This window comes from Grus americana, chromosome 15, assembly GCF_028858705.1.
Source record: "Grus americana isolate bGruAme1 chromosome 15, bGruAme1.mat, whole genome shotgun sequence".
Classification (NCBI taxonomy): Eukaryota; Metazoa; Chordata; class Aves; order Gruiformes; family Gruidae; genus Grus; species Grus americana.
In genome coordinates this window covers 13,064,352-13,085,111 of record NC_072866.1, presented here as the reverse complement: position 1 = coordinate 13,085,111, position 20,760 = coordinate 13,064,352, and the positions used below count along the sequence as shown (strand labels likewise).

Sequence of the window (20,760 nt, the reverse complement as noted above, 5' to 3'; positions counted from 1 at the left end):
TCCACAAAGGCAGCCTTAGTCTGCATGCACCTTGTGCTCTCTCTGTCCAGGGACATCTGCACAAGATATGCGATGCTATTTTATCACCGATTTGCATGCCTCAACTTGTTATGTATGGGAATTACTTTTGGGGAGAGAGAACAATCCAAGGTAAATTCATGTGAAAACCACAAAAAACAGAGTACAGAAACATCTGGGTACAGCACAATCATCTATCAGCTTAATGTTTGGCCCAGAATGAATGTCAGTGCCCATTTTAAAAGCAGCCTTGCGGCATGAGGAAGGAAGAAACATCAGTTTCTTTCTGAAACACTGAGACCACTCTCAAGTTTTGCAATATAGGGAAAAATCATTCAGATTAGCTCCTGGAAAAATTACTGACTTCTCCATGCAGGGGTTTGAAGACATGAAAATATTTAAACTCTGGCAAAGATCTCTTTGCATTTCTGGAAGACTTTTCCTGCACCAGACACAGATAACATAACCCAGAGTCGAAGGCTCCACAGGTACAAGGTAAATTCAAGCCATCTCTGCAGCCTTTCACAAGATCAAACTTAGTGCAAGAATACAGATTCACTGGCATTTGCTCAGACTTGTGGATTTTCCCACTTTCAAAAACTGAGCTTTATATTGCCTCTACCACATGTTTCACTGTCCCAGATTAGAAGAGAGAACAAGAAAAAATAGAAATTGCAGCCTCAGGTCTCCTGAAATGACACTTGTGAGAATCAGGAGACATCCCACCGTGTGTGTTCAGGCTATCTAAAAAGTGCTTAGATGGTGAGCAACAGCTGCTAGAGAGACAGGCCAGGCTGCTCCTATTTTAGAAAGGAAGAAGCGGGAATCTGTCTGATTTTCAACAGCATCGAGGCACTTCCAAAAGTCTCTCTCAGCCCCGAGCTTTTCACTGGAGTTAACCGGCAAGAACTCCCCACCATCACCCCTTTATCTTTCTTTTATTAGTTTTTAATGTTCTCAGATGTGTTATGTGATTGCCCGTAGAGCAGCGTGGGTATCGCCGATGAGGACACGTCTCACAGAGGCCCCATCTGCGAGGAGGACATGGCCATGTGGAAAAGCTATTGCTGAACAGGAAACTACTGAATGGAGCAGAAAATGTATGTGTTGGGAGGACGCTATTAAGGGATCCAGATGGCATTGAGATGGTGTTAGGAGCAGAGCAGACAGAATTCCAGCAAGTGTGACTAATAGGCATTGGCAAGGACATGAATTTCTTTTGAATTACTGTAACTCTACCCAGTCACTAAATCCACAGAAAACATTTAGGATTTACTGGGGTTGCAGCTTGACAGCAGAAAGAAAAAGTTCAGATTTGTTCCAGCTGAAAAGGTCCTTCAGCTGTTGCCACTTAAGTCTTCAGTGAAGTTCTTTTTTAATATATTACTTTTATTTATAGGTTCTGAAATACTAGGTTCTGCACAGTTATCACCTTCCCTCTGAAAGGTGCTAATGCCCAAATGCTCTCTGCTTTGCTATACCCCACGGTGCATGAACTCAACCGCTTGACCACTTTTTCTTTTCATAAGATCTGCAGAATATAAACAAATATGATTTCAGAGGGAGCAGCAAGAAGTGTGAGAAATGACAGCATTAGCACCAGCTTTTATTGTCTCCAGAAACGATGATGCTGGGAGAGAGTTTCACATTTAAAGTTATAAAAGGTCTGACGAAAGAGCACTTTGTTCTCAAGAGAAGGAGGAAAAACTGATAAAGTCTTTCAAGTTTCTCGCTGAAAATTTACTTTCCATACTAAAGAAAAATGAGACAAAAGATATATTTTTAAAAGTTCTCATTCACTCACAGGAGGTGAATACAGATTCAAAGGATTAATATGGATTTTTTTTGTCCTTTATGTTGCTCCTGCTTTTGTTTTCAGCAGTTAGCTCCTAACCACGGGGTGTATATGGAAATGCCTGGAGGCTCACAGTCCCTTCCCGCTCCGCAGACTCCCCTTGCTGGTTTCTGCTGCTTTTCCTCTATTTTTCACATTCCTTCATGCCAGCAGCTAACGGGACAGGCCGGGCTCAGCCCAGAAAAGCAGATGCACTGTACTGTAGGTCAATGGGATTTCAAAGACCACGATAAACTACAGAAATGGAAATAACTCCCTCATAAGCCATGGCGTTTCTTTCCCCACTTTCCAGTTTGACAGTTTGCATTCTTCCCCGTTTTCTGCCAGAATTGATTTCTGGCAGCGCTCTGTAGAGGGAAGGAGTAACAGTGGAGCTCGTGTTGCTCACTCCTCCTTAGCAGCTACGCAAAAGTGGGTAAACTGGTCCTGTTGAGACCCGCAAGGACACAGGAGGAGGACAAGCGCAGCAGACCTAATCTCTTCCCACCCCAATCTCTGTTCTCCTCCAAACATCTTCTGCTCTTTAATGGCAGCGACCCAATTTGCCTCTGCTGTACAGAGGGGACGCATCCAGCTGAGCCACGAGGAGCATTCAGGCATGGACCACGGCACGGACCACGGCACATTATTCCTCAACCCCAAAAGCCTGGGGGAAGACAGCGATTTATCTTGTGCTCCTTTGAGAAGAAGCCTCTTCTATGAAGAAAGAACTTGACCCAGTTTCTTGTCCAATGCACAAAAAATGCCAGAAAACACAAAATTAGGCCCAACCATATCCTTTGACTGCTCAAGTCTAGAAGCATAAGACAAAAATAGTTATGGAGTCAACTCTACAGCACCGCGTGGAGTGCTTGAGAGCCTGAGAAGACACCTGAAGCAGCAATAGTAGCCAGCAGTAAGGGAAAAGGAGCAGGGACTGGCTTACCAGTTCTCCAGCAAAGACGGCTCCAGCAGAAAAAGAACACTTTCCACCAAATCATTTACTGTTAGAGCTGAGCAGTGAAAAGGGTGATTAAAACCAAACAAATCCACGCTTTTTGGAACAGCTTTGCAGCTAAATGACTAGCATCAGGGCCTGGGACAAGTATTTAAATCAGCCATAACAACAAAAAGTGGTTCAGTAAAAAGCAACAGAAAAAACAGCCTGGAATTAGATCCCGGGACTGTGGTCTCTGTGCATCCATAGCCTCAGGAGCACGTGGTACTGAAATGGAAAAGAGAAGAAAAGACAAAAAAATCACCATGAAACAACTGCAGAAGCTTAGCCTCTTTGCTGAAACAGCTTTCAGTGGACAGCTCATCACTGGAGAATAGCTCCGCACCATCCACGGCTTTACTGGGAATGGGCCTGCGTTTCTGTCATATTTTGTCATACAATTTCATGAAAGGGGGAGAGAGAGGAGATTAGCCGTCAAAGAAATTCTTTAAAAACAAAGAAAGAAAAACATTATCTAGGGGAGTTTAAGGAGCTGAGCCAAACACCACAATCCCATAACAAGCAGGTACTTGTGAGCTCCACTTGTCCCTGCCCAGGAAATAGATTTTAATTTGGGGCAAAGCCAGACATCTCTATCCCCACTGCCAAGAGCCTTCTGCAATACGAAGTGGTCCTGGACTACGTTGCAATCCAGCTTCTTCCCCCCACACGCACTGCCCCTGAAGCTGCAGTTAATAGATGGCAAATGCTGTTCAGTGAAGATAAACACCAAATAATGAGTCTTGGAGGTGAAAATAAAGAGACTGAACATCTCCTACATGAAAGGGTGCTGCAGCCCATACCAGCCCAGGGAGGGAGAGACCGAGGAGGTACCACAGAAATACTCTGAAAACCTTCAGCTCCCAGAAGACAGCAAACAGGATGCTGGCTTTACTGATATAGAGGCATGTTATTAATCAGGAATGATGGGTTTAATGCTGCTGAGGAGGTGCTGAACACTTCTGCAGCAGTATAAACATCAGGTCTCAGAGGGTCTAGCACGCCTCAGCAAAGGAAAATACTGAATGAGCTCAGGTCAAACATCCACAATATGCAAAAGCAGATAGAGACAGGTTTATTCCCCTGAAAAAGGGAAGCCATAGCATACTATCCTTTACCAGAACTCAGACATATGACAGAATAAAAAAGGGAGATGTATGCCTTGGGTTTCCAGAACTATTACACCACCTTGAGGGAACTATAGCAGTGAGTCCCTAAGATTAGGTGTACAGCCCTAAAACGTATTGGAATAGCTTAGCCGAACATGTGTTATTTTCAAACGCCTCCCCTCTCCTTTCAAAGCCGTAAAACAAGCTCCAGAGGCAAAGCACAAGAGCAAAGTCATAACGTACAGGCCAGTAATTTCTGCTTTCTGCAAGATTCTGCTTGCTGCAAAATCTTGCTTTCAGTCCTATGAGGCAGTAACACTTTATAGTGATGGAGCTGAAAATATAAAAGAATTAAGAAGTGAAACTCCAGCCAAAGTCTTACATCAGCTGAGAATAAAAAGCTCGGCCTGTCGAGATCTGATTTGCTCAGCTTAAATAAAACGAACTTTATTAAACATTCAGAAACAGATGAACTTTTCTGTGCTCGGTATTTATTGTGTCACCTGCTTTGGAATGGAAGCTGTAAATGCTTTAATAAATACATGGAAAGGTTGTCTAGCTTCACTGTAGCTTTTGTAAATGCTCATGTATCCTCTGCTGAAACGCTGTTTTGTAACTTCTCTTTCACTGAATCACAACAGGTACCCCTCTGCCATCTGCAGCAATGCACGAGGGGAAACATCCCTCTTTTATCTCCACTGCTCCATGCACATCAGTATTACAAAAGCCAGATTCTAAACCTCTTCACACACATGCTAACAGATCCTGTATTTACAATTGAGATTTGGTCAAAATAAGAAACAAACAACAATGCTGTTTCCACAGGAAAGAAAGTCAACAGGGGGAATAGTGACGCAGGAGCCAGTCCTATGAATGAACTGAGAGCAAGAGACCCCAACGTGGAAAAAGAGCCTGCAGCCTCCCAAAAGGCAAAAAAGCTTATAAAGTATCTGAATGCAGGAAAGATCAGAGGCTGAGGCTTTCTGTTAATGCTTCATGGATTTCTCATGTCCATAAAAGCTGGTGGGAAAGTAAAAAGTGTACTTGGGAAAAGAACATCCTACTTCAGAAATATGAAGAAAATATGTTCTGATCAAAGCTACCATGCAGCTCCCTGAACAGCGGGCAGCCTACGTACATAGGCAGTCTAGACGCATACACTTTTTCATGCGTTGTAGCATGGTGAGGTCCTGTACCTGGTGCTCTACCATGAGATGGCAATAACCAGAGTAGGCAGTGAAACTACCCTGGGCACCTCCCTTCTCATTAGTTCCACTGAGAAGAGTTGAATCTTCTCAGCCTTCCCCTTGCTTTGCCTACCTGAGCGTGTCAACCTCCTCCTTGGTGATGACGGTACTTTGCTCAGCTGTGCACTCCTGAGACTTCAGGACCTTCATCTCCACCTCCAGCTGCAGAAGAGAAAGGCATTAGTTCCTCTATACTACTAAGGGGCACACACAAACAGCAAAGGGAGGAGATCATGATGTTCTGCACAGATCAGACCTTTCTCAGGATACGGACGTGAAGCACAACTCTTCATGTGTTGAATGTCAAAACCTCGGTTAGCCCTGTTTCCCTTTGCAATCCCTTTTCCTTCTCCGACGTTTTCTCCAAGGTAGATTTAGCACAGAAAGTTGATTGTTTCTAAGCAAAGCTTCTGCTTCTCTTCCTGATATTTCCCCAACCCGTCCCCCGTAGATAATGGCATGCAGAGAATTATCTGTGTGGTATGAGGAGCAAACTGGTACTCGAGATTCAGTATCGACAGTTCAATCTCATTTAGCTTCAATTCCTCCCCAGAAGAAATGATCCACAGGACTATGCTGCCTTGTCCAGGACAACTCTGAGACACATACATTGAATCCAAAAGACTGGGGAATATTTCCAGCACTTTCCAATATACAATTCTAGCTAAAGCTGCTCAGGTAGCTCTGGTGGAACGAACAAACAAACAAACAATTAAGAATACTTTCTGCCTCTGGCCTTGTCTGGGAAGGAACTCACAAAAAAAGTACTTCAAAACTCTACAGACATGAAAACTTCTAACGCAGACTCCGCCATTCCCAGGCTCCCTCACTTATGGGAATCTGTATCCCTAATTCAGCTATCAAGATGGTGCATAGATTGATAAACTACATATGTTACTTGATCCTAAACCCCTCAGAAAATTACTTATTATGAAGTGTAAGCAGAGACAAACTACCTAGGGGATACTCAAACTTCTGTTCCAGCACCTTCTCCCAGCTTAGACCTCCTTCACACTCAATCCTTGAGATTTTGGATTTCCTTTTGTCATCTGTCTTTTAGCACCTGGCGACTAATTCCCCTAATAAATCTACTGACAGAAATGTATTTTTCACTCAGGAGGAGAACAATAAGCAATCCAGCCCTAATTACAGATGCAAAACTTATGACCACAGAGAGCTCAGTGCATCAGGGAAATAATCCATTAATACACCATTTCCTTCAACTTGTAGAGCAAAATCACATTGTGATGGCAAACTTCTTGCACAGACAGCAAGCTGGCAGAAACTCCCTGATTTTACAAGGCAGAGGAGCATATTGACACGTGCAGTCACATTGCTCAGCCAGAACTGAAATGTTGACATATTGCCTCTTTGCCCTTCCAAGCTTACCAGAAATGGCAGACAGAGCACGGCAGCTCTGTTAGCAGGAAAGGGCAGAAAAGGGACGGTTGGATTATTCTTCCTCCCCTTTCTGATATCACAGGGACAGAGCAGAAGAGAGAGGGTAAAAAAAGAGGTTTTAGCCAAATTTCCCCCTGGCACCCCGAAGCCCTGCATTCTCCCCCTGCCTGTCAAGAGGCATCCAGGAAGAAAAAATAAGCAAAGGCCCACCTGCATCACCAGGCTGTACAAATGTTAATGTATATTAGCTGCCTGATAAGATTATCACAGCCAGAAATGCTTCCCTCAATTTTCTGATTACTGAGCTTATCTCTCCCAGCTCAGCCCATCACAGATGGCTGGGGATAAAGCAAGCGCACCAGATAATTCCAGGAATGTGAATAAAAGGTACCGGGACAAGGAGCAGGCTTCAATTCCAACCTACTTCTAGGAGGAAAACACTCCCCCCGTTTCCCGCGTCTGCTGAAGCCTGGATGTGTTTGCTATTAAGAGTTCTGTGCTGCTTTCTGGACTGCATGTGGACAGCATTTGAAGATGGAAGGGCTGGTAAATATGTTATTTATCACAGGCTAAGCGGGCTCAGCCTTGAGTCCAACTGCCACCTGCTCACCCACAGGAGCAGATAAATCACGGCTGCCTTCTCGAGGGAGAAGGGGGGACAGAGGGGGTGGGCGAGTAATCTGCCGTGGTGATCTGAGGTCTCTTGTGTTGGCTGCATAGAGAGGGAAAAAAATGGAGTGTGTAATGGGAAAAGGAGATGGGAGAGTGAATGCACACATGCTGAAGGGAATGCTGCCGTGGGAAGCATCAGCGCAGGTCTCGCCTGGTATACAGTGGTGACAAATTAGTGCCAGGTACACTCAGTAGCAGCGTAATGAGATTCTGTTGGGTTTCTAAGAATAAGCTGTTGCAGGAGAATGAGGAGGGAAGGGCACAGGGACTGTAAGGGCATTTTATATCATTTCTGCGTCCTCCCAATTTTCAAGCACCAAAACCACCTGGACTGAAAATCTGATGTACCTGAGGTGAGATGGGAGTGGAGGGCATGGTGGTATCTCCAGATGAAACTGGCTCAAGCAGTTAAATGTTGGCACAGACCTGCTTCCCAGAACTAGGATTAAAACTACTGGAGAGTTCCAAGTTCAGGCCAAGGCACAACTTTGTGGCACAGCAAATTATTGTTGTTGAAACCTCACTAACTGTTTATGAAAAAAGAAAGTAAAACAATTAAGGTATTAAATATTTCATTCAAAATATGCTGCCTGTTTCCTTTAATTGTTAGGGTTTCGGTAAGGAAAACATCCCTGCCTGCCAATCTCACAGAAGATGTTAAAAATGTTATTTATGTCTCTTCCAAGGCAAAAAGAAAGTTAGTTGAGGTAAGATGGAGTGGCTTATTGTTGAGATCCCATTCTGCTTTCCGAAGGCAGCACAGTGTGGGCAAACAGGTCTTCACGAAACAAGAATGAAGAGAACAGCAAAAAAGAACAAAAAAATAAGGAATCCGTCGATAAAAACCTTCCTCTTACTTGCAGTTTTGCCTGCTGGACAATCCGAGCAGAACGTGATCTCACCAGAACCTGATCTCTGGGTCAGACCTGGCACACTCGCCCCAGCGTAACACTGCACCAGACGTTGCCACGACCTGCTCCTTCGCCGCAGTTCTGCGCATGATGCGGTCAAGACAAAGCAGAGAAAAGAGAAAGAAGCAGCAGAACTGAATGAAGAAAATAAGCGACATGAAGGCAGTAATAGGAGAAATACAAACCCATACTCTAGATAATTTTCAGCACTATGTACAAGCGTAAGAGGCGAGGAGGCTACCGAGACCATTCCCTTTGACACAGCCTCTCGGGATAGCCCCGGTGATAAGCATGACATGACTTGCCACGGTGGTAGTTTGTCCCTTCCTGTCCACTTGTCCTCTCGGTACCAGTGGCAAAGAGTGGCCACGAGAAGGGATAAGGAGAGGAAAAGCCAATCGCCGCTTGCTGTTTTCTCTGCCTCATTCCCATCGCATCCCTTTTCCTCAATTAATTTCCAGTCCTTGTCTCTCCTGCTCACCAGATGCCACTTTCAGCAGGCATCTTCTGTTTTTTGGACTAACTCAATATTCATATCTAAACTCTCCCAATTTTTATCAATAATTTTCTATAACTGGCTGAGTTAAACTTTTATTACTTTGAATACATTAAAGTAGTAGAAGCCGTTACCCAGCAGAGAGGGGAAAAGGGCTGCTCAAATTACAGCTCATTGCCGTATTCCCCCGTTCAGTACCAAATGACCTAGGTCAGGCTTGGATCCTTTAGCTCTCTTTTATGTTGATCTGGCTCTTTTAACCAGTATTGAGAGCAGAGAGAGAACATTGTCCTGAAATGCAGCACTGCATCTCTTAGCCTGAAAACTGCACAAGAGGGACCTAAGTACCTACAGCTTCTGCAGGAGCTTCGGGGTTGATGTCGCCCAGGATCAGACCCCCAGCGATATCCCTGCTGTACAGAACGCATTAACCACTTGAAAGAAACCAAGCTATTATTTTAATTTTTTGTTAAGTGATCCGAGGTTAGACAAGGCAGAATAATGAGCAATATCAGAGCCCATGGCTTGTGAATAAAACACATAAACAGGTACTTAACATTTTGACTGTGTGACATTCTCAGAATATACCGGAGCCTCTTGCTCTCAACCTAAAATGATGCCGTTTATGCTGAACCTTTTCTACTCTCTTTCACTTCATAAGCATGACTTTCAGTCCAGCTTTACTGCTCTCAATAGAAAGTGATCAGGACACATCCGGTATATGGAATAATTTTACAATCTCCACTTCCACAAATATGCAAGTACCCCAAAAGATGAAATGCCAATACTTTTTCCAAAATAAGTACTGTCATCATTATTTCCAAACCAAGAAAGAGAGGAAGGAAGAACATGGATGGATTTTCGTCTAGTGTTTAATTAAATGAAATATCGTTCTTCTTTCAGTCTTACTTTTAAACCTGTCTGGACAGGATTTCAAGATGGTGGTTCTCCCCCAAGTGTTAATGACATAGCAAACACCCACACCAGTGTAAGAAATATGTTCCTTGCTGGTTCTCTCTTCTGTAGGAATTATTTAAAGATATATGAGATGACAGGAGAAAAATAAAATTATAAATTCATCTCCTGACAGCTAGAAGAAACAAAACTTAGAGAGCTGAATTGCTTGGCATATTTCTGACATTTGTTATTTCTGACCCATATTTGTCCCCTCCAAAACAAGTACTCTGAGCCCCCGCAATGCCTCGGACCTGCTGTTCCTCCCGATTGATTCCAGCGGGCTTCAGCGTTCACGAAGACAAACCTTTCCAGAGGATCCTACTGACCACTACTGCCCATGTCCCGTCTTCAAAATGAGACTTACCACGGGACTTCAACTTCTAAGTGAAATCAGTCCCCCCTAAACCACATTTACCAACTTCTGAAAATTTTAACACACTGCCCAAAATAATGACCAAATCTCTGCTCAGGTGCCTCATTTTGGGTAGTAAAGGACTCAAAATCTAAAGTGTTTCAACTCACTGCTAAAGTTAGGATTTGCATGTTGAAAAAAAGGGGCCGGTTTATTCGCCCACACCATGTACACGTATTTCACAGAACACATGCTGGAGACACACAGTTATTATTTGAATAATGAGTGCATTTTAGTGAGGGGCTGATACAGCAATCTTATCCTGATGAAGTGTGTCTGCACGTCATTCAGCATTCTTGGAACTGTAAAAAGCAGGAAATGCTGAATCCATTATAAATGTCTAAAGGTTTATTTAACAATGGGCTGATGCAACATCCTTTGAAAGGCCTTCCTCAGCAAAAGAGCTGATTTTAAAAGGCAGAGATAAATAGGAACTGAATTGCATGGAGCCAGCATGGAAAGGTGAATTGAGAGGTTGTGTTTGACTACAAGGCTCAACACAACTCAAGAAGCCATTTAAATACATACATATTTAAATGTATGAAAACCAAGCAGACTTGGAAAGGAAGAGCATACACTAGAATAGACAGGAACAGAGAAACAGGACCCTGAGTATGACCCATACGCTGAGGTCTGAAAACAGGCAAAGCACTGCTCCCCGGGAGCCTGATACGGCAGCTATTCTAGCAATGCTACGTGTGCTCCTCTCCAAAGGACCTAGCAGCAACTAAGGATCTTACTTGCCTCTCTTCCCACAGAGCAGCATGGCTAGCTTGGTCACCTCCTGTTGTCTACAAGCTTATCAATCTGGTGTCAGGACAGAAATCAAACATACGTGAACAGCAGTGAGTTTAATTTGGGTGTCCAGCAATACTACAAGGTAGTAAGACACCACGCTGAGCACTTCCATAGATCGTTCTGCTCAGCAAAAGCAGTTTCACCTCTTCCATATGCCTAGCCCGCTGATGTTCTGAAGGGCTGTTCCCCTAAAACATCTGCAGAGAAGCACACATGGGGAGAACTGAGGCTCACCCGATTTCTTAGTGAACTTCACTCTTCAAAGAAATAGGACAATACTTCCAAACCAAAATATTACTTGTCATTTAGAAAGAGGCTAAGCAGCCCAGGATTAGTCAGTACATTTTCTTGGGAAAATTAATCCTTGATGCTATTGTGAAACAAAAGCAATAAAGCCAACGAAAATCAGATACTCAATAAAAAGTGGTTTAGAACTACCTATTTCCCACTTGGTTGAAGCAAAAAAAATATATTTTTTTTCTCTTTCAAAACAGGCTACCTGGATCAGAGTTGTCGGTCTCTATGGGTTACCCAAGCTGTAACAAACTTGGTGTGCTTTTATCACTGAGAAGACAGGGCTAGAAGCAACCTTCCAGCAAACAGTTTCCTAAAAATGTATTCATGCATACATATTATTGTAGATACACACAAACTGGGAAATGGACATATGCTGACTTCTGCTTCTCTCCAATACAGTCTGGATTGTGGCTTTTCTCCTCCTGTTGCAGTAAAAAGAGAGCAATTTTTCAAGTTTATACCGAATGTCATTCTATTTCATTTCCAAATATAATCTCCCAGAGAGAAGGTTCGCTTGCCCTATTTCCAATCTCTAAAGTTAATACACAAATTTATATTCCTTTCTCCCACTCGCTCTCCTAAATTAAGAGGCGTAATTACTAGGAACGCTTGCTACAAACGAATAAAGTGCCAAGGGAGAAGGAGCTGTCACCGCTGGACGTCTGCAGCAGCCGCCCTCCTCTCTCCCCCGTCCCCGGAGGATCCTGCTTATGAGGCAGTTTCTATCTTGCCCATTAGCAGGGGTAGCTCACACACCGGAGCAGATGCCAACCCCTCCCTTTCCAGGCAGGACAATCATAAGGAATTATGAATTAAATTAACTTCAACCTGTCAAGGTGCTTGCAAGGATCATTCCTCCCAAATTCACCTTTTGACTCTTCCCAGTTCTGCTGACCTCTTGGGCGACATCAGGTTTCCTTAATGACAGCGGAGGAACTCAGATCTGTGATCTAAAAATTCAACCCCAGTCTCATCCCTCTCCCCCCTCCCCATCTCCAGCACCCTCTCAAAAGGAAGATTGATTATTATAATCAGACTTAGCTCTGACACAGCATTTGCATTTTCAAAGCACAGCATAGTCATTAACTAATTCATCTACCCCAAGGGAGCCCTAACGAGCTTTCACCTCTCTCCCCTCTGATTCCCAATCTGCAGGCAGCCCACAGCCTTTCTTCAAACACCTCCCCTCTACATTGTGCTGCTCAAGCACAACTTGGTGAAACTCCAGACAAGCTCAGGGAGCCAAATGGAGCCCTGCTGCAAAGGAGCACAGCTCCGCTGCTAGCAGCTGAAGAGGATGAATGCACAGAAACCCTAGTTCAACCAGTTATCCTGAGGTTTCCATATGTAATTCAATGCCAAAAGGGTATTACAGGAAACAGCTTCTGTTCTGTGAAGCAAGGCCAACACCACAGAGGTCCCAAAATTATCATGCTCCTGTATGAGCAGCATCAACCGCGAGCCCAGCTGTAAGCATGTGAAGAAGGAAGCACCATCACATCACCCCCTCCAAGCCTCCAGCCTCCTCCTGCACAGCCCATCCAACAGGCGCTGGTGCTCACACCCCACCTTCTTCCCCAACCACCTACCATGCACCTTAGCCCCAGGACTCAGCCCCCTGCCCCTGTTTAAGTCTCTTCTCACACGCCAAAGCTGCCAGATGCCGACCCTCCTCCCCACTCACCCACCTCCCTTTGCTCATCTCCGCATCCTGCCCCAGCAGAACCGCAGAGCCCCGCACCCACAGGTGTTCTGCGCAACAGCAGATTATTGTTGATGAGCAATAATGTCTAATTGAAAGTGCTTAACCTGTATTCAGATGATCCATTTCAAATACTCCAGTCTGGAATACTTAAGAAAGAAATAAAACAGGAAAATATTTATTTTCTCTCTTGTTTTTTAATCTAGAGCAAATAGGGCTGTTACTTGAACAGGGGACAAGGTGACAGTACTGATACAGTTATTCTGCAGCAACGCGCTAAGGACCAAGACTTGGTATCTCAATTGCGGGCGCAGAAGGGGGTGCAAAACCCCACAGCTTTGAACAGCCTCAGTGCTCCAGCTGACCCAGTCGGTGTAACACTTGGCACCCTTTTTCCTCACAAGTGGTGCATACAAAACCCTACGCCGGCTCTGGAAGGAGCCTGTTTGAAGGACAGATGCTCTGCTGACGCTACAGCATGTCTGAAGGCAACTGCCCTGGTCACCAGCACAGATTCCACATCAACAGCAGGCAATGTGCAACACCAGTCATCGCGTGGGTACCAATGCAGGATGGTTTCGACAGTTTTGTCTTCTTGAGCTTTGGTCCCCACTTCATGCTGTATTTCTTTCTTTCTGGTACTCTGGGATGGGGGGAAAGATGTGGCAGTTTGGGAATAATCACTAGTGGACATTTCAGCAGGAAGGGGGCTGGCTTAGAGCTCAAGGTGAACAGAACGGGAAAGTCTGAGGGAAAGATGAGCAAATATCCTGTGCAAGAGACCCACTGAGCAAGGGAACTGGAGATGTTAATTTAAACCTATGAGTTTATTCAAGTATAATTACACATTTCAGCTCTTGCTTCCAGAGGAAGGAGCCCATGAGGAATCTCTTCCTCTCCATCTTGCTGCAGCCCTCTCCAGTCCACGCTCCCAGGTGCCACTATGAGACCTCACCACCACACAACAGCAAAAATCCCTAACGGCTCCAAAAAACCCTCTCTTTGCTTTAACAGCTCATTCTGAAGAAGAATCACCTAATTTCCATGCTCATTCAGCTCAGAGCCTCTCTGCTGTTATCAGCCTCGCTCCACCACTTTCACCAGCATGTGGATGACTGTTGCCTTTAATTACTACCGAAAGGTCCTCCCATCAGGGAGAGCAAAACGGCTGGTGTCCACCGAGAGAAGGAAACTCCGGAGTAATTAGCCTTAAATGGCTGACACCTCCTACCCATTACTCCTGGTTGGAACAGCAAAATGCAGAGTAACAGTCTCCTCAGGGAACCCATCAAGGTGTCGGACTGAATGTGCTGCAACCCTGTCCAGCATGGCACCGGCGCAATGGAGTTGTCTGCTCTCAAGAAGAGCATCACGCAGGTCACTTCTTTCACGCAGGAGTAGGCACTTTTGCTAGAAGCAAGTCTTCTAGCAGCTGTAATTCACAGGCAAAGCAACAAATAAATCTGAAAAGATGTCATACCTCTTCTGCACAAAGTTTGAATATGGTTTGTTTCCTGAAAATATACCCTCGAGGAGTTTCTGGAGCATTCAATTCTCATTAAATGGTAGCTTGTAATCCCACCTCTTGCTCCCCCCATCAATTTTCTTGCTGAAAAATCATCACGTAATAAACAGCCAGAGAAGAATCTCTGCATTTTACCAACCACCTAGGAAGATCAAAGGGGAAAGGAAAGAGGAATCTAATATCCATTTTTGTTCCTTCGTCTCCTAACATAAATACAGTGAAATCAATCTCTGCTTAATACTGTAGGAGAGCAAAGGAGCCTTCACTGAGTGCTAGACTTGAAAATTGAACTTAATCCTCTTGCTCCGACTCACATGGAACAACCCACAGCCTGTACTTCAACATGCTTTTAAGAACAGCGCTCTTGCTCCCGCTGCATCTCCAGCCCAATTTTGCAGTTCGCTACAGCTGGGAGCACTGTTTTCTGGCACGTCTCGGCAGAGAGAGGGAGGGTGAGCGGGGGCTTCGCACTCAAGGTGCTTTCTGAACTCCCAGAGATGGGAAACATGAGGATGGGGCAGGGGATGCAGCTATGGGAAAGCAGCAGCTCTCTCGACACAGCCTCCCAGCTGCCTTCAAGGAAGTGGCAGATGCTTGACGGAGTCTTGTTCCCCAAACCTTTCCCCAAAGAACAGGCTGAGAAGAGCAGCTTTAAGGTTTTCTAGCTAAATGACCCATCCTGAGGCCCTCCTGCGACAACAATGCATAAGAAGTGAGAAATCTCTCCTCGTGCCAAAAAGCAAAGGTTACAGGGCCCTGCCGAGACTGCTCTGCCCATTTTAGCCTCTCGGGATTATGCCTGCGGTCCCCTTCAGCTGCCAGCAAGCAATCACAGGAAGAAAAGCAAAAAGCAATTCCCTCTCAAATACCATATGTTCAATTCTGGTGCCAAAGCAGAAACCTGGCATTTTAACCTTTGGTGAACATGTTCCTGCTGCCACCAACAATAAGCTTCGAGGTCCAGCTCGGAGGGGAGGGAAGGTGTAATAGATGTGCGGTGGATGACATTAGCACTCAATACAACATCAACAGGACAGGGCCTGGCAGGAGCTCGATTTTATACAGCCAGTCTTTAGAGGTTAATGAAATATTCATAAATAAGTTAAAATTCTCCTGACAAGCTAGATCCTGTAATACAACAAAGAGTTGTCAGCCTCAATTAAGTGATTTCAAAGAGGCAGGGCACTGCCATTCATTATTTACCAAGAGGTCATAGGAAAAATTCTGCTCTATGATCTTCTCGTCTCGGTGGATAAATTTGGTTTTACAACTCCTGCTGGAGGACTCTGCTGCCCCGGCAGAGCAGCTCAGAGAGACCCCAGCCTGCCACCATGACTACCTACCCCCAGCATCTAACAGCCAAAGGCAAAAACCACTGGGAACAAGCTCTTCTAAGGGCACTGAGACACAAAAAGATCGAAAGCAAAACAAATAACGTAGCAAGCTGATTAGGCTGTCAGTGCAAGGACTAAGACAGTCTTGAAACTTCATGGGTTTTAAGGCTTTATCTCCCTTTCTGTACACACAGAGCCAGCCCTGGGCAAGAAGAAAAGTATCCAGCAACCTTTGATCTGCAGGCATGTGCACTGAACAAACCCTCAGTGCCCACCTCGATCCCACAGCTAGAGATGATCTCATCCTCCCTCACGTTTAGGATAAACTGTGCCTACAGAACTGCATTTCTCAAATCAGATCTCTCAGGATGGTCCTCTTCTGACACAGGTACAACTTCCCAGGACTGCAAAAGAAGGAAGAAACCAGTCCCCATCCTTGCTACAAGCAAGTGGGAGATTAATGACTACTGTGTCCTATCCTAACATGATTGTTCAACGGACCAAGTCTTCCTTTCCCTCTCTGAATGTGCGCTGGAAGCACATGTTCCTTCTACAGTTTCTCCAACCTGCCTTTTAGGCAAGGCAGAAAAAAAGGAGCAGAAATTACTGAACCCTAGAGGCAGCCAGCATTCTCCCCTACCTCTCAAAGTGCTGAATATAGCAGAGACATTTTAGTTCAACTAAGTCAAACCACGCAAGGCTGAGGTAGCCCATAAACTTCTTAGAGCCTCTGTGAGGGTGGATGTAGCCTGAAAAAGCACAATACTTGCATGCATATTAATTATGCCTTTTGTACCTCAAGGCTGTGGCTACTATAAATAAGACCTCTGATAATAACCCTGTCCCATTCATTTTATTTTACTGAGTAACTCAGTATAACTCAGATTTTACAGTGACAACAGCAACACTGACAACAGGGCCACTCAAATCACAGCACCGCAGTGTCCTCTGCACAGAAAAACAATCCACCTTTCTCCTCTGCTCAACAATCAAAGGGAAAAAAGCCCTACCCGTTCGTCCCTCCCCAGTCCCTGTTCCACGTACAATCCTGCAATGCAAAGGTGAGAGCACATTATCAACTCTCAGCCTATTTCCGAGTTGAAAAGCAGAGTGCTCGCTATCATCCTCTTTATCAAAAAGCCACCCATTGCGTTTGTCAGTACCGCTCAGGTTTTACGGGTACATCTGTAGCATGGAGGCCTCTCCAAACGACGGGCTGAGCATCAGATGACTGTCCGTGCATCCCATCTGAGCTTGAACTGCTGCTCAGTTTTGGGTCAGACTGTTTTCCCCGCAATCCAGCGGTACCTGTCCCGCAGGGAGCCCAAAGGGAGGAGCAGCAGCAAGGCAGCTCTCCACTTTGGGCAGCTACGTTTCTTCCTTGTGAAAGTCCTAACCCCATGTCAGCTGTTACTGCCTTCAAAGAGAAAATGAAAACAGTCCTGTTGAAACCAAACGGTGCTGCAGAGTTCCATAAAACTTTCACGTTAATGGATCCAACAGCAGGTTCATTTGTGTAATGGGACTTTTAAACAGACCGTTTATTTCTTTTTAATTTGAAGGCAATGTACTATTTGATCCCATGTGCCTGGCTAGATTTTTAAAACAGAGATAAAGCACAAGAATTGACTCACTAAGTCTCTTCTTCCAACCTAATTAAAATAGCACTGATATTAACACGCAGAAGTGTAATGTACTGATCACCTCTCCAGACTACAGGCAGTTTGTTAACACTCACCCACCAAGATCCCAAAGCTGCCACCACTCTCGCTACTTTGCCCGCAGTCCCATGCAATAGATGCTTCTGATGTCACCACAGTTTTGTGGGTCGAACGTGAATTTTCCAAGAAGGAACGTGCAGCAGATGCAGCACAACCAACCGAGGCCATTCATCATTCCCTACGCTAAGAGAGGGGGAAAAAAAAAAAATCCTGTCTGTTCCTGAGAGCTCACTATATTCCTACACCGTGGGGAACAGCAAGGGCTAATTTTAATGTACTTGTTTACAACAAGCACTGATAGAGAGCTCTCAGCTAGGAAAAGGAGGAGAAAAGTGCCTCTGAGTACCCCCATCCTTCTGTTCCAGGGTTTACTCTACCTGGAGAGCCAAAGCCCTGCAGTAAAAACACAGGAAGAAAAGATGAAACGGGGTGTCGATGACTCCCGCATGCTCACCCTCCTCGTTCCAACAAATCACATTTCTAAATTAACAGGACCATACAATAAAGTGAAGAATAATACAGAAAGTGTGAAGTATGCACAGAACAAACAAGCAGCAAAAGGCTCTGCTGAAATAAAACTACCTGATGGAGAAAAAGATGTCTTGGACATTTGTCACAAAAAACCATATTTAAACCAAACAAAATTCACTGAAGATCTTGGGTCAAAAGCCATAAACGCACAAACACGATTACTGATAGCACAAAGCAGGGAGGCTTTATCATAGAGGAGCATAAATAGACCAGACAGAAGCACCTAGCTGAAAACTGAAGGACCAGCAGCAGAACTGAAATGTAACAGTGCAAGTCCCACAACAGCTACAACCTCTCCTACAAACCAAGCCTGCATCAGTCAGAAGCTAGAGAGGAGGACAAAGAGCTGGGTGGGTTAATTCATCACAGGATGAACATCAGTGTCACATGGCAGTGGAAATGGGTAACGGGATTCTGTAATGGAAGAGCTGAGCTACCTCCAGGACAGAGAGGTACCTGCCTGTACCAGATGCTCCTGTAGAAGATACTTCTGTACAAGCTACTAGTGGAACATCGGCTGGAATGACGTAACCACTCTGGTTACTCATCTTCGAAGGAGACACGGAAAAAGGGGAAGAGATTTAAAGAAAGCTGCAGGATTCATGAGGAGGCTGAAGAGCCTGTTTTAAGACAAGACCGAAAGAGCTTGATTTGTTTAACCTAGACAAATGAAACGCTGGAGAGAACAATTGTTCTCTATAAATATGTCACAGCATAGATATGAGGGAGGAAGAACAGTCACTGTAGTTTAAGGAGAACATTAGCACAAGAAAAAAATGGGTATTAACTGCCCATATATTTTCAGTTGGAAATAGGAAGACTTCAGCTATCAGAGCCGTCTTTCAATGATAGTAATGAGACAAACAACCCAGGCAGTTTCAAGACAAGCCTGATAAATTTATGAACCAAGGTATATGCTGCAATTGCCTCAGTTACCAAAGAACTGGACTTTATGATCTAAAAGTCCTCTTCCAGTCTTCTGTTACTATATCATTTCATTCTGCATCAGCTTTTTTTGCTGTCTCTTTATAACCAGATTCATGTTTTCCAATCTGATTTGAAAACTGGATATTTCCCTAAAATTGCCTTACTAAAACTATCGCTGTGTTCATGCTGCTGCTCAGCTGAGGGCTGTGCTACTCATTTGTCTTGGGTTTGCTAGTCTCACATACGGCGTTAGGATAAAATCTGTCAAAAGGTAAGGAGATTTGCTGTTGTCTTGCTAAATCAGTTTGGAAATGAAGAAATACAGTTTTGATAGATGGGGACTTCCTGCGCTGGTTGGTTATCTCCTTTCCCCTCCCAACCTGTTGGTTTTACATATGCTCCAGCAAAGCTTCATTTTTATTTATAACTACCATGGTTCAGTACAGTAATCCCACATTTAATTGCCATCCCATTGTAGATAATACAGAGAATTTACATTTCCGCTAATGAACACCACTTTTGTTCTTGTGTCTTGTCCACTGTATTTCTTGCTTTATGTTTAATAACTCTTAAATGAGAATTAAATGAGCTATATTGGCAAGTTATGCAGGGCAGGTCTTTCTATACTGAAGTTCACTTTTTTCATATTGTCAGTTTTATCACCTGTAAAGTGAAATGCAACAGAATTTTTATCCTTGTCAGGTATTTCTCTTAAGTATCAAAAGTTACAGTTCTTGAACCTCTGGAGGTCTGACATAATCACTAGAAAGTAAAGTCTTTCAGTAATAACGTAAATGGTTTACGCACTGTGTGGGTCTCTTGCTGTTTATGTATCGATGCCTATTGCGATTTTCCCAAACTCTGCGATTTTTCCATCTTGCTTTCCAGTTAACAGCTAGTTCCCAACTACATCACGCAGTGCTCTCTGAGCTGATTTCTTTCATGTGTCTTCCTTTCTGTCTTCATTACTTCTCCTGATAACCATCAGTGCTGCTAGTCACTGACATTTAAGTTAATCCTAAACATTATGGTTTCATCAGACTGAACACATGATTTGGCTCCTTAACTGTTCCTGACCTGCCGCCCTTAAGTAAAGGTCTCCCGTTCTTTGCAGAGGGTCAACACACACTTTTACTCAAGGCAAGGGGCATTCGTTATTTTCATTTTAACATATCTTTATTTCTTCTGTAAGGACACTCAATTTATGCCATTCATTTTGTGATGGCTACATTCTTGGACTTCAAATCTTCTTTACCTCCCACCCTGCTAAGCAATTCTTCTGATTCTTATATCCATCCTTTTTAATCTGCTGGAGGGTGAAATATAATTTGTTCCAATGAGCAGTCTATAGATTTCAGAGCCCACATGGGCCAAGCTGTCTTTTGAAGATGAAAGCCAAAAGATACCCAGAGCACCTCAGGGCAATGAAAATACAGGTGATGCTTTTTTAATACCAAGCTGACTTTCCTCAGGGATTAATGATGGAGAAGAAAAAAATCTTGACATGAATGCCCCCTGCTACAGAACCAGACTGAAAGAAAGTGTAAGATCAGGGATCACAGCCGTTGCTTGGATGGCAAGCTTGAGCCAAACAATTTCCTCCTGTCTATAGAGGGAGATGAAAAAGGCAAATGAAAATTAGAAAAACTAACATATCTTCTGCTTCCCTCAGGGAGAGAAAGAAAAAATAATATAACAAAAAAGAAAGCATTTTCCACAAAGAGTATTTTGGAATGAGTGAAGCTAGCTTTCAGCTCTATGCCAGTAGAGCATTAAACTACCGTACCGTAAGATCCCGGGACCACGAAACAGGGAGCCATGTGTGTGAACTCTACGAGTAATCTCCTGGCACATCCCGGAGATAAAGATAT

The 20,760-nt window shown here is 44.2% G+C and overlaps 1 protein-coding gene across 3 annotated transcripts in view; it reads right to left on the bottom strand.

Annotated features, from left to right (window-relative positions):
* MAD1L1 (mitotic arrest deficient 1 like 1) overlaps positions 1-20,760 on the bottom strand; it is a 372,656-nt gene that overhangs the window by 163,905 nt on the left and 187,991 nt on the right. For all 3 annotated transcript variants that reach the window (XM_054842372.1, XM_054842373.1, XM_054842374.1), the window contains one exon: positions 5,279-5,367. In XM_054842372.1, coding sequence (XP_054698347.1) covers positions 5,279-5,367 — 89 coding nt within the window. The remainder of the gene's footprint in view (positions 1-5,278; positions 5,368-20,760) is intronic.